The sequence below is a fragment of the Salvelinus alpinus genome, chromosome 7 (assembly GCF_045679555.1).
Source record: "Salvelinus alpinus chromosome 7, SLU_Salpinus.1, whole genome shotgun sequence".
Lineage (NCBI taxonomy): Eukaryota > Metazoa > Chordata > Actinopteri > Salmoniformes > Salmonidae > Salvelinus > Salvelinus alpinus.
In genome coordinates, this window is record NC_092092.1 from 34,777,375 (window position 1) to 34,792,521 (window position 15,147).

Consider the following 15,147-nt stretch of genomic DNA (forward strand, 5'->3'; position numbering starts at 1 on the left):
ACAGCTCAAATAAGCAAAGAGAAAGTCAATATGGAACATTTCAAGAACTTTGAAAGTTTCTTCAAGTGCAGTCGCAAAAACCATCAAGCGCTACGATGAAACTGGCTCTCATGAGGCCCACAACAGGAATGGAAGACCCAGAGTTACCTCTGCTGCAGAGGATAAGTTCATTAGATTTACCAGCCTCAGAAATTGCAGCCCAAATAAATCTTCACAGAGTTCAAGTAACAGACAAATCAACATCAACTGTTCAGAGGAGACTGTGTGAATCAGGCCTTCGTGGTAGAATTTCTGCAAAGAAACCATTACTAGAGGACACCAACAAGAATAAGAGACTTACTTGTGCCAAGAAATATGAGCAATGGACATTAGACCGGTGGACATTTGTTCTTTGGTCTGGAGTCCAAAATTTGAGATTTTTGGTTCCAACTGCCGTGTCTTTGTGAGATGCAGTGTGGGCGAACAGGTGTATTTCCCACCGTAAAGTATGGAGGAGGAGAAGGAGGTGTTATGGTGTGTGTGTACTTTGCTGGTGACACTGTCTGTGATTTATTTAGAATGCAATGCACATTTAAACAGCATGGCTACCACAGCATTCTTCAGCGATACGTCATCCCATCTGGTTTGGGCTTAGTGGGACAAACATTTGTTTTTCAACAGGACAATGACCCAACACACCTCCAGGCTGTGTAAGGGCTATTTTACCAAGAAGGAGAGTCATGGAGTGCTGCATCAGATGACCTGGCCTCCACAATCACCCGACCTCAACCAAATTGAGATGGTTTGGGAAGAGTCAGGCCACAGAGTGAAGGAAAAGCAGCCAACATGTGCTCAGCATATGTGGGAACTCCTTCAAGACTGTTGGAAAAGCATTGCAGTTGAAGATGGTTGAGAGAATGCTAAGAGTGTGCAAAGCTGTCATTAAGGCAAAGGGTGGCTACTTTGAAGAATCTCAAATATATTTTGATTAACACTTTTTTGGTTACTACATGATTCCATATGTTTTATTTCGTAGTTTTGACTGGTAGTGTATATATATTATTGTCACATACACCGGATATGTGCAATGAAATTTGTTGTTTTACAGAGTCAGCCATAGTAGTACGGCGTCCCTGGAGCAAATTAGGGTTAAATGCCTTGCTCAAGGGCACATCAAAAGATTTTTCACCTTGTCGGCTCGGTTATTCAAACCAGTGACCTTTCGGTTACTGGCCCAACACTCTAACCGCTAGGCTACCTGCCACCCTGAAACTAAAACCCTTAAAATATATAGTGCACACTAGCTTCTAGCACTATTTAACACCTACAGACTGGTCTCTGTTACCTATAGCCTTTCTCTTTACCCCTAGTCTCAAACCCCCCCTACCTCTCTCTCTCTCTCTCTCTTTCTCTCTCTGTTGCCATGACAATCTCTCCAGTTAAAGCCCAGTATTTTGTCTTAAGCTAGATAAGATCAGTTTTATCCCAAGACTCACACACACACACACACACACACACACACACACACACACACACACACACACACACACACACACACACACACACACACACACACACACACACACACACACACACACACACACACACTCATTTACACACACACACACAAACCCCTTAACGCAGGTCATTAAGAAATGATGATAAAGTCAGAAACAGCTTCGGAATGGGCATCAATAACAGAATGGGTTTATAATTAATGGTCTGGCTACTTCAGCTGGCCTAGTTACAACTGACAAGTGCAATGAAGGATGGTGCACCCGCATAGGCAACAATGTTGTTGTTTTAAAAAATGCAATCCCCTGTGTGAATAAGGTCTATTGGTTAGGCACTTGGCCCAAATTGAACCTTGCTAATATTCTAGATTACAATAAAGTTGTGAGTTAGTTGGGGGCTAGCTATGTCAGCCATGAAACAGAACTTTACCTTTGGTGGCTGATTATGCCCAGTAACTAGCTATTTAGCTAGCACAAAGGAAGTAAGGGAAACCACAGGGAAGATGAAGCTGCCAGTAGGTAGTAACTATAGCCAGATGACAGATGAATGGTATAACACAGTATTTCTAAATTCCATCCACAGATTCATTGACTGGGAAAAGATAAGAAAGCCTGTTTTCTTATCAACCTGAAAGCTCTACTAAACTTAACCTGAGAGTAAAACATCAGTCACACGTTTGTTGTTTTATTGTTTCCACCTGCCTCGGTTGAATTCGCTGTCGATGTTTAATTGAAAACAATGACATCCAGTTCCGTCTTGCCGCCATGAGTTGCCTATGTGGATGCAGCATAAGTGCAGTGCATGTTTGTGTTTGTGTCTGTGTGTGTTTGGGAGGACAGCCAACTAGGACAGCCAAGCCTGTTATTCTATGGTGTATAGACTGGTGTAGACTATCTCTGCCCAGATAAATACTGTACCTTGTCTATCCCCTCTCTCTCTCTCTCTCTCTCTCTCTCTCTCTCTCTCTCTCTCTCTCTCTCTCTCTCTCTCTCTCTCTCTCTCCCCTCTCGTCTCCCCCTTCGTATCAGAAGGGCTGTTCTGTCTCTCTCAGGTACATCAGGGCTCTGCCCATTTATTTCCTATCTCTGACCTTCCCTCTCCCTCTCATCTCCCAATTGCATTATTTTTTCTTTCTGCTCCTCTGAAACACTTCCCTATACATCCCCCCTCTTTCCTTTTTCCCTTTCTCCATTGCCCTCTCTCGCCCTCCCCCTCTCTCTGTCGGTCTGGTGTGTGTATGGTCTATGTAGTGGTGAGGGTTAGTAGTGTGTGTGTGTGAGTGAGTGTGTGTGTGTAAAATGAGTTCCTTTGATTGCCAACGCTTTATGAGTCAAAAGTGATGAGTCACAATCCACCTCCTTCTTAACACATACCGACTCACGCGCCTGCAGTGCATAACCCCCCCCCCCCCACACACACACACACACACACACATATGCATGTATGCATGCATGCACACACATACCGTGAAGAGAATGCACAGGCAGCCTTACTCATGCATATTTACACACAACACACACAGAAAGAAGGCACTCGATAAAGGTTATTTGTGTGTGTGTCTGTGAGCATGTGTGTGTGTGTCTCAAAGGTCATGTTTAGAGAACGCTTGTTGTGTGATGATATGGTTTGGTTTGTCCTCTCTGTAGCACACACACACACACACACACACACACACACACACACACACACACACACACACACACACACACACACACACACACACACACACACACACACACACACACACACACACACACACACACACACACACACACACACCTATACTAGCTAACCACAGCCACACTGTAAAGGGGTTGCCATGAATATGACAGTAACTTACAGGCAGCTAGTGGTAAGTTACTCTATTTCATATTGCAGTACACCTACTGTAATCTAAACACAGTATCAAAGCAAGTACTGTGCAAGGAAACAGTACAATACCATAACATTGGCTGTATATACTGTAAAAAGTCAATGTTCCTGTAATCGTAATGAATGAATGAAGGAATGAAATTCATTGAGGGGAGATGGGGTTTGTATTTCTGTCTCATACAGCTGAAATAAACCTTCTCTGTCTGTTGTAACGGATATTTCAGTCACATTGCATTTCGTGTGATGATGTCAGCTAATCGTTGGAGTTGTTGCCGTATCGTAGCTACTAGCCACTACTACTTTGACTGCATGTCTGCCTCCTGCTTAGCCAATGTTCGCAATGTTTATTCAAAAATAACATCAAATCGCTAATTAGACTGTGTGTCTGTGTCTTGCTTGTGTTTGATATGCTGTCTAGATAGCTGAATGTAATTACACACTTGAGTTGTGCATCATGACACGAGAGTAGTCTTCTAAACAACATCCAAAACACTTCATTTCCTTGGGACCGATGAGACAGACACCAGTCACATGCCCGAATGCATGCACGCACACATTGATGTCAGAGTGAGTTTGACTGGAGCAGGACTGACTGACTGGCACTTTGGAGATACAGACCCTAGACATCTAAGGACTTAACATTTCTCTCTCTCTCTCTCTCTCTCTCCCTTCCTCTCTCACTTCTTCTCTCGCTCTTTATCTAGCCCTTCCCTCTCTCACACCCACAGACAACCCCCCCCCCTTCCCCGCTTCTTCAGAGAAACACATTTCAGATAGTCAGCTTCAGAAAGCTTCTTTACTCTGAGCCGACGACCACTTCAGCCCCCTCTGACTGCTTTTACATTTCTGCACGCACACACACACGCACGCGCACGCACACACGCACACGAACACACGCACGCACGCACGCACGCACATGCACACGCACACGCGCACGAACACACACGCACGCACGCACGCACGCACGCACGCACGCACACACACACACACACACACACACACACACACACACGCACGCACGCACACACACACGCACACGCACACGCACACGAACACACACCACCTGCATGTACAGCAGCTACATGGACAAAGAAACATTCCAATTCTACACACATACAGCATCTTACATTATTACAGTGTGTGGCCATTCAGTATAGCTCACCGCCATACATTCGAGCTCATAGCCATACATAGCCATAAGCAAGAAGGAATCGTATACCTCTGAGCTTTCCTACAGTCAGATATTGAAGAGAGAAAGGGAAAGAGGGAAGAGGGAAGGAGGGAGAGAGTAAGTTGTTTGTGTGAAACTAAGAAAGCAAAGGGGAACCATTTTGAAAAGATAGAAAAGCAGCACTGGCGTCAAACAAGACCAAAATACTCCCAACGGAGCAGAATACGAGTTTTTAAGAACACTATTACACCGTATTGTATTATATATATCTCTATGCGTACCACACTGCACGTAGCAGTGGTAAGTAGCACTCCCACCACCAACTACAGTATGCTGTATGAAGTTCTAGAATGTAAGAGACAAACTACTCAATTCTGTCACCGATACATTCCAAACTGTGTTTGATTTACCTCTGAGTCTGAAGTGGTGTGTTGCAGTACAGTACAGTACCACTAAAGTGAGCAGTGGTAATAGTAGTATAAGTAATAAAAGTAGTAGTGGTGTGTTTGTGTAGTTGTCATGTGCCTTTACAGATAGGACAGAGCTACAGCGGTGTGTTTGTGTAGTTGTCACGTGCCTTTACAGATAGGACAGAGCTACAGCGGTGTGTTTGTGTAGTTGTCACGTGCCTTTACAGATAGGACAGAGCTACAGCGGTGTGTTTGTGTAGTTGTCACGTGCCTTTACAGATAGGACAGAGCTAAAGCGGTGTGTTTGTGTAGTTGTCACGTGCCTTTACAGATAGGACAGAGCTACAGCGGTGTGTTTGACAGCACTGCTTTTATACACTTTTGTTTATTTTAGTACACTGTTAAAAATGACATGAACAGAGAACTGGCCAATAAGAGGGGAGTTCCCATGTGCAGGAGGCAGGCAATGGGAGGGGAAGGGATTGCTGCAGGGAGGGGTTAGGATGAGGCACCAAAAACCTGCAACAGACATACAAGCCACAACAACACACACACACTAGTGATGCGCGGGTAAGCTGTTTGTTCATTCGCACCCTCCCGCAATTGCTAATAACCCATCCGCAACCGCCCGACTATATGTGATAGAGTGAAAATCTGAGGTCCGAACCCGACCCTAAGCAGCAGAAAATAGAAAATGCGCTGTACAGAGATGGCGGAGCAATTCTCTGACAGGCCTTTTAGATAAGCCTATGTTCCTGCTTTTAATTTAAGACATTTTATTTGCAGTGGCTATTTGTTAGTCAACTTGTTTGTAATTAAATACATGCAGCTTCTCTTCTGTCATTACTTGTTGCCCTAGAATACAAAATAAACCTTCGCTCACCAGAATAATGTCATAAATCGATAGAATGAAGCCTTGAATCTAGTTGACATCGGTAATATTTTTTCTTTCATCTCTGCTTCTCTCATGCAGCAAAGACATTTAGAGACCGGGGAGAAAATTCAATAACAAAGAAAATTGAATGATTTTCCCTTTGACCGGTTTTAAGGAAATTAAAAGCTGTGAAAACTACCCAACATGTTCCTAATAAGAATTCAGTTCGGTTTGGATGCATATTTTATGGTTGAAATACTACCAGCTTTTATGATGCTGATAACGATAGCACTTTTACAGACGGTCCCTAACCGTGCAGTCATTCTCTCAAGATGCTGAAAGAAATCATATTTCTCCACTCCTGTTCCCGAGTCAAAATGTACATTTGGTGTATCATTTTACTGCAAGAAATGCATAATTCTGCAGGAGTTAATATTACATTAGGCTATGCGAGAGGTTATAGAACTACAGTCAGTGTCCAGATTTCAGTTACTATTCCATTTAACCCACTGCAATCATCCTCTTTCACCACTTCACCAAATCTTCCCCAGACATCATGCTACTGTTCTGACCCTCCTTCTATTTATTTTCAACTCTACATTTCGCAGCTTTTCTCTTATTGAATTCAACTCCGACATTGTCCTTTTTGCCTCAGTGGATTGACGTTAACTTTTTCTGCCCAAGTTCCAGAAACCATTTGGCAATTGCTGTGTATTTGGCGAGCGTACTGTTAGGTCCTAAAGCTTAGGCTTAGGTTACGCACTAAAGGCAAATCAAAATAATGAAATAAAAACCTCAATGTAGCCTGTAGATATGAACTGGACAAGATTTATACATTTATGACATTTCAATGTATTATTTTCTCTTTATTCAACCCGCCCTTCATCCATACAATATTTCAAGACCCTAAACCCGCAGATATAACCAGGGGGACTGTGGGTTATGAGTCAACCCACGCATCACTAACACACACACATGCGCACACGCACACACAACAAACCATCCACGGAACCCGACCTTGATCTAGGATCAGTTCATATCCTAACACTAAACCCATATCCTCACCTTAACCACACATCTGGGATCAGTTAAGCCTCTCCAAATCCTAATATACCCAAAATAACCCAATATAGACAAAAATCAAACCTGACCTTGGATCAGCGTCTAGGGTCCGGCAATGATGAGGTTTGGGGTGAGGGGTGTGGTGGGGGTGGGGAGGTGGGGAGGTGATGGGGAGCAGCAGGAACGGGAAGTGATGTCATAGTGATGTAATAGGTCGTACCTTGGTCGCCGATCATCAGGTGAGCCAGACCTTAAAGGAAGACAAGAGCACAGTCAGCACAGCAGAGGAGCATGACGTGATTTTGTCCACACACACACACACATACATACACACACATGTGCCCACACACACCCGCTCAAACATACACACGTAGACACACACTCACACACAATCATGATAGCGACCGTTGCTAACATTTGCTCACAGTGATGCTAGTGTGCGGTGAACATAAGATTAAAATGTAGTCTTTCTATTAAATACTGTATATAGTTAGAATAGCACAGTGATTCTCAGTTTGGAGATACTTAAATTGTAGACATAAATTACAATTTGGAATTTGTAGACAAATAAATTGCAGACACTACCAGAGTTATCCTTACCTAGTGACGCATTCCTGTAAAGTGTGGGTACGTTCATTCAAATCGTTCAACTGTAACTGTTACAAGCTGAGAGTTCACTGCAAATGAAAGTCTTTTTGAACGCACCCTTGATCTGTGTGGAGCACCATCCGCTGGCAGAGGGGGTTCTACAACAAACCCTGCCACCCACACGTCTAAGACACACACCATGTTTAAACTTGTTGTCTGCTCATGTTGGTGTATATGTGTGTGTAGCTTCTACATATATCAAATAACTGCGGAATCATACACACACACACGCACACACACACACGCACGCACGCACGCACGCACGCACGCACACACACACACACACACACACACACACACACACACACACACACACACACACACACACACACACACACACACACACACACACACACACACACACACACACACACACACACACACACACACACACACACACACACACACAATGTACACTGGTCTTGCTCTCTTATCCGTTTAAAAAACAAATATTGTATCTATCATTCGCGAAGGGGGTGCTGAGTTAGTCAGCCTCGTTATTTCAACTGCCTTCCGATGACCTTTCTTTTTATACCCTGAATTGTTTGTTTATTCTTTGGTGCCATGCTGCTTTTTTGCACTTTGACATTAGTAATATCATGTTTATATTTGCTATTTTATCACATTTACACTTTGTAATTGTCCTAGGGTATCTTGTAATTGTCCTAGGGTATCTTGTAATTGTCCTAGGGTATATTGTATTTGTCCTAGGGTATCTTGTAATTGTCCTAGGGAATCTTGTAATTGTCCTAGGGTATCTTGTGATTGTCCTAGGGTATATTGTAATTGTCCTAGGGTATCTTGTAATTGTCCTAGGGAATCTTGTAATTGTCCTAGGGTATCAAATCAAATGTATTATTATTATTACTCTGTCAGTCTCTAACCTCTTATCAAACCTTATTATTACACTGCCCGTTTCTATCTTTGAGTGGAGAGCCACTTGAAACCTCCGGTATATGTCCATGAAGGGAGTCTACTTACCGTCAGACTGGAACCCACATACAGCACACACACAACCTACACACACACAACCCACACACACACAACCCACACACCTTTCGGTGCCCAAATCAGACATGGAAGAAGGAATGGGATAGGTGTAAAGAAGAAGAGAGGGGGATGAGAGAAAGCGAGTGAGAGAGACCCACCTGGGTTGTAGTGTTCTGGGAGCGTCCAGACGAAGGAGAGAGAGAGACAGACATTCATTAACACGCCATGCACAGCCGTCTGTTACCACGGGTACACAGATGCACACCCACACCATTACCTTGGTTACACACATGCAGATCCACCCAGACATCACCATGATACCATGTGGCACTGATAGCCTTACATTCTTCCACACACACACACACACACACACACACACACACACACACACACACACACACACACACACACACACACACACACACACACACACACACACACACACACACACACACACACACACACACACACACACACACACGTCAGGGTTGCGGCCAATTTATTCAATTCCGGAAGTTCATCGAAATTCAGTTAATTGAAAAATCTTCCACAATAGTCGATTTTCAATACATTACTTGAATTTCAATACACGGAATCGACTGAATTGCCCCAAACCAAGCGCACGCACGCACACAGGCACACGCACAGGCACGCGCACACACACAGTGGCCAGGGTGGATGAAAGCGGACGCTCCTACCTGTGTGTTTGGAATCTGGAACATTTATTCACCCAGAACTTACCTTACAGCCTCCTGTACCAGAGCACAGAATACACGCACATGTTCTCTCTCTCTCACACACACACACACACACACACATACTCACACTCACGCTCACACTCAGACACACACACACATTGACCATTGCAGTAAATGAATAGATCAATGGATAACGGGTAACTGATGATAGAAAACAGCAGTGCAGGGGGGAAACATGCTGGGGTCAGTACTGGAGTGTGTGTGTGTCTTCGGAACCAAATGTCCCTTTCCTCTGTCCCTTATTAACGGTCCAATGCAGCCGTTTTTATCTCAAAATTGAATCATTTCTGGGTAACATTTAAGTACCTTACTGTGATTGTTTTCAATTAATATGGTCAAAAAGAAAATAAATAGCTTCTTAGTAAAGCGTATTTTCTCAAGCAATAATTTAGCTAGGACTGTCTGGGAGTGGGGGGAAGGGAAAACTGAAAACTAGCTGTTATTGGCAGAGGGGTTTAGAACTATTAACTGGTGATGTCACCAGGCAGGTCAAAACTCCATCCCACCAAAACGAGATGAAATTTCAGGTGGTCTTTTCAAAGATCAGAATTTTCACACTTTCACAATATTATTCCAACCTCATACTGTGGAAATATAGATATCACAGGAAAAACACGTTTTTGACTGCACTGTGCCTTTAATTAGTGAAAGGAAAAGCTAATAGTTGGACTAATTAAAGGCCTGGTACAGTCCCTACCCGTCGATCTGAAATAATTGGATAGGTTTAAGCAATGTGACATCAATTTCACCTTCAGTCCCGGTGTTCGAAAATGTGCTCCGCGCTGCAGTATTGTCAAAACAATTGTCGCGCCAACATATGTCACTTGCCTTCTTTCCAACACCCAACACACTAATCAACACACTACACTCGCCACATATTTCACGTTCTTATGACAACATACTACGTTTCCAACCGAGATTTACCAACCAATTAATCCAAATGAATCAACTATTTTTTGATCGATTGACCACCCTATTAGAGAAGGATTAAACTGTAAAGAGGGATACATCGAGGGTGTGATAGGTAAATAGGTAGAGGGATGGAGGCATAGGGCAGCATATGTAACTGAGTCTCTCTTTCAGAGCCCTGCTGTCTCCATGGTAACTTGTTCAGCAGAAAGGGGACAGGGTTGCTATGGAGACAAAGGAGGGGCCTAGATCTCAGACTAAAGACGCGCGCGCGCACACACACACACAAACACAAACACACAGGGAGCTGATGAACACAAACAGGCTTGTTTCTGAACGCAACTCACCACCACAAGGATCTACTGACCACCACTAGGATCTACTGACCACCACTAGGATCTACTAACCACCACTAGGATCTACTAACCACCACTGGGATCAACCCACCACCACTAGGATCTACTGACCACCACTAGGATCTTCTGACCATCAGGATCTACTGACCACCACTAGGATCTACTGACCACCACTAGGATCTACTGACCACCACTGGGATCTACTGACCACCACTAGGATCTACTAACCAGCACTAGGATCTACTAACCACCACTAGGATCTACTGACCACCACTAGGATCTACTGACCACCACTAGGATCTACTAACCACCACTAGGATCTACTGACCACCACTAGGATCTACTAACCACCACTAGGATCTACTGACCACCACTAGGATCTACTAACCACCACTAGGATCTACTGACCACCACTAGGATCTACTGACCACCACTAGGATCTTAGGATCTACTAACCACCACTAGGATCTACTAACCACCACTAGGATCTACTGACCACCACTAGGATCTGCTGACCACCACTAGGATCTACTGACCACCACTAGGATCTACTAACCACCACTAGGATCTACTGACCACCACTAGGATCTACTGACCACCACTAGGATCTACTAACCACCACTAGAATCTACTGACCACCACTAGGATCTACTGACCACCACTAGGATCTACTGACCACCACTAGGATCTACTAACCACCACTGTATAGGAAAGGGAGAATGGCTGGTGCTGTGATTCACTATGTAACAGTCATATTAAAGATATGCGTTTCAATGTTCTACACTATATACTACAAATAACAGAGGACACCAGTAGTTTAAACCTGTGTGTGGGGGAGGTCTGTGTGTATGTGTGTGCAGGGCTGGCTCATGGCATAAGCGACATAAGCGGTCGCTTAGGGCCTCCGTCGGGGTCTCAACTTACTATTGAGAGTTAGAATAGTAGAATACACAAGGTTGGAAATTTGGTTGTGCATCAGCAATTTTTTGCCATGTCAGCTAACAATTTTTAGATTGGTAAGTTAGTCTAGCCAGTTATCTAAACTTGTAGGAATCATGTCTGAATACCGATCAGGCACGTCAGGCACTTGCCCAGGGACCCTGACCTCCAGGGGGCCCCCATTGATTTTGTTAGTCACTCTCACTCAGATATCATTTACATGGCATAAGTCATGGCAAAATGTGTAGAATTGCAGAAAATTCTTTCAAACTGCAAAAATGTCTCTCTGCCCCATGGCAAAATAACCAGAATTGCATGAAATGTGTTATAGAATTGCTAAATGTTCTCTCCGTCCCATGATAAAATGTGTAGAACTGCAGAAAACTTGCTTTAAAACGGCAAAATTTTTCGCAACAATTATTTTGTTTTCCACTTGGTAGGGCACCACCCAACCAAATATCGCTTAGGGCCCCCAAAAGGCTAGAGCCGGCCCTGTGTGTGTGTTTTTAAATGTGTGTGCGAGATGAAATCACAATGTTTCAAGGTAGGGTTTGGGTTGGGCCTTACCTTCGCTGCAGTCGTTGCCTTTGTAGCCGGTGTCGGTACAGTCGCAAACGTTCTTCCGCTCGACGACAGAACACACCCCTCCATTCTGACACACGTGGTCCGGCCCACACCCGTCTCCCCCCACGGTAACGCCATCCGATCCTTCCATTACAACCGCCGATCCATTGATGGTCACCGCAGTGAGCCAGCCAGAAAAGGGGGCGTGGTCTCTGACGCCAGGGGAAGTGAGGCGGAGAGGGGAGGCGTGGAGCTCCGGGGAAACCCCGCCCACAAAGGTGTGGCTAAACACTGTCATGTCTCTCCGTTTGCTCTTCACCTCCGCCCATCCCTCCATCCTTCCATCCACCTCAAGACTTGTGTTCCTCCAGTCCCGTTTCACACGAACCACATGCCAGTTTCCGTCGCTCACGGCGACCCCGGAACTCACCTCAGCCGGCTCGGCGCAGAAGATGGAGAATCGTAGGCGGAGTTTCCCACGTAGCAACAATAGTTCCAGGAAGTCGCAGAATCCTTCGTCGTCAAGGTAAAGCAGCAGTCCGTCCTCACTGTGAGTTCTAACGTTGAACGACAGGATGCTCTCGCAGCACGCGTTCCACACCGGGAACCGCCCCCACTGTCCCGACACCCCCCCAAACTCTAGCACCTCCCCTCTGGATCCCCCAAGGCTACAGAGGCACAGCCAGACACACAGCAGGGGGGCCGCGGCCCACACACACACCGCCATCACACACACGCGCAAACACATACACACAACGCACACACACGCAGACACAAAGGCTAGAGCTGGGCAGCACGAACTACTCTACAGCTCATGGCGCAAACATCCTTGAGAGCACCCTTAAGTCTTCTTAGGGCCCTTTGTAGCACCCTACAGTCTTCCTAGGGCCCTTCCTAGCACCCTACAGTCTTCTTAGCCCCGTTAGTAGCACCCTACACCCTCCATAGGTGTTCCTTTGTCTGCCAGTCAAGTGAGGGAGCTGGCTCCTTACAGAGTTCCAAGTGTTCCCAATGTTAGTCTTCTATCTTCTCGTCTCTGTCTCTCCTCGTTCCTCCTCCGCTGTCTTCCTTCAATGGTGTGTGTGTGTGTGTTAGAGAAATGAGGGGTGCAGTGTGAGAACCATATCGGTGTCTTCGTTAGTGCCCGTTCCCCTCAGAGAGAGAGGGAGAATATGGTCATACACTGTCACACACCGTAAACAGAGAGAGACTATCAGAGCATTTCCCCCTCTTTCTTGTCGCTATCAGCGGGGCTTGTGGGTTGAGCACTGTGAGTGTGTCCCTCACTGTCGCGCCATCACTCTTTTCTTTCCAGTGACCTACAGAGGGAAGAGACAGCACTATCACCCTGGGTCAGATACATACATGGAAACACACACTCTCTCTCTCGCTCTCTCTCTCTCTCACACGCAGAGTCTTTCCAGACAGTTCTCCTATCACCACCACCATGTGATATACCAGTGAGTCTTTTCAGAAAGATACAGAATATTCAGATGCATTTCATGTGTTGTATAGAACTTATTGTCAGTCAGGTAGAAGGGTATAATTTTAGCTCGACTCATTACCTTAATGTCTACAACGTTCTTCACGTTTTACCTCACTGACGGCAAAAGACATTCCAACATGCCCACCTCGTGCCTCCGCAAGGGACTCGGAAGCGCCACAAAGAACGGTTTCTCGTGCGATGCGGAGGATGACTCAAATGCACCTTGTTTATCGAATTATCCCCTTTTTCGCACCATGGGGAAAAAGCGCCTCACACCTCTCCGGCGTCTGTCTCTCTAGTGATGTGGTTGAGATTAGGGTTCCAAATCACAGTATTGAAAGACGCGGTGAGATGAGAGCAGGTTTAAATATCGATTATCGATCAAAGGCCATTCCTCTCTCCTCTCCCCCTCCTAAGAGTCTCCGTGTGTGTGTGTGTGTGTGCGTGCGTAGGCTATTCCTCTCCTCCTGTGAGCTCGAACTCACCCGCTACTCCGAGTTTCCATCTACCTCACCTGTGCGTAAGAATCCATACACCAAAAACACTGCTGCAAGAAAACGCCCATATTAAGCCACTAATAAAATAGATATATATAGCCTACAGCAAAGACCTAATACAATACACACACACACCGAGATAAAAACGTCTCAGCCTACCTTACACACATCTTCTGGTCGGTGTTGTGGCTACTCATCGATTTTCTCCTTGTCATCTGATAACAATCACCGCGTTGTGAGGGGAGATGCTGAGTGCAGCCAAATCTTTCCCGGTAAATACCTGTTAGATAGGCCTACCGAAACAATCACAGCCTCTTCTCGATCAAACAGACCAGTGGAACCAAACGCATCTCTCTCTCTCTCTCTACCGAGGAGGCGAAGGTGCAGTCTGCTGCTCCGTGCATCACGTGGATGATGAAGGGGGTAGAAGAGGAGGAGAGGATGGGCGGGGCCGCTCTGCTGCGGCACCTTGGACAGCGCGCGCTCACTGTCTGAATACCGGAGAGGACTCACGGAATACGGCGGCAACATCCGAGTCATTACCCAATTTGCTATGATAATGACTGTCGGTGTGATAAAGTATTTGCAGAGAATCTAAGGTGATTAATCGTCAGTCATGAAGTAATCACTGATTGATCAAGAGAGACTTCTGAACAGAGAGAACATTCATGGCTCGAGACAGAAAACTGCGGGAGAAAAACAACAGTGGTGTTTGCACGTCACGCACAAGCGGCGTTCTCCCTTCTGCTCCTGCCGTCAATTATCTCGCTCTCTCTTATTTCTCTCCCCATCACACACACACACACACACACACACACACACACACACACACACACACACACACACACACACACACACACACACACACACACACACACACACACACACACACACACACACACACACACACACACACACACACACCTCCAACTGTATCTCCAACTTGTTTATTACAGTGAGGTGTGCATTTCGGATTAATCTGTGTAGGCCTATCTGTTCCAGAGAGGGAGTCCCAGCTGAGTCTTGTCCATCAGAACGGTCTCTCTGGGTACCATACCCCAGCTGCTGCCCACTCTTTTGAGCTGCATGCACAGCTGCACACACACGATGACTGATT

At 45.5% G+C, this 15,147-nt stretch overlaps 1 protein-coding gene across 26 annotated transcripts in view; it reads right to left on the bottom strand.

Annotated features, from left to right (window-relative positions):
* LOC139580875 (neurexin-1a-like) overlaps nucleotides 1-14,663 on the bottom strand; it is a 61,910-nt gene extending 47,247 nt beyond the window's left edge. For 3 of the 26 annotated variants that reach the window (XM_071409987.1, XM_071409973.1, XM_071409967.1), the window contains exons 1-4: nucleotides 14,190-14,522; nucleotides 12,051-13,366; nucleotides 8,680-8,694; nucleotides 7,104-7,133 (exon numbers count right to left, since the gene is read on the bottom strand). In XM_071409987.1, coding sequence (XP_071266088.1) covers nucleotides 7,104-7,133; nucleotides 8,680-8,694; nucleotides 12,051-12,795 — 790 coding nt within the window. In that variant the 5' untranslated portion in view covers nucleotides 12,796-13,366; nucleotides 14,190-14,522. Of the gene's footprint in view, nucleotides 1-7,103; nucleotides 7,134-8,679; nucleotides 8,695-12,050; nucleotides 13,367-13,612; nucleotides 13,635-14,189 lie in introns of those variants that run through there. The other 23 variants (XM_071409988.1, XM_071409971.1, XM_071409965.1 and 20 more) reach the window with 15 other exon arrangements.
* Nucleotides 14,664-15,147: the final 484 nt, after the last annotated feature.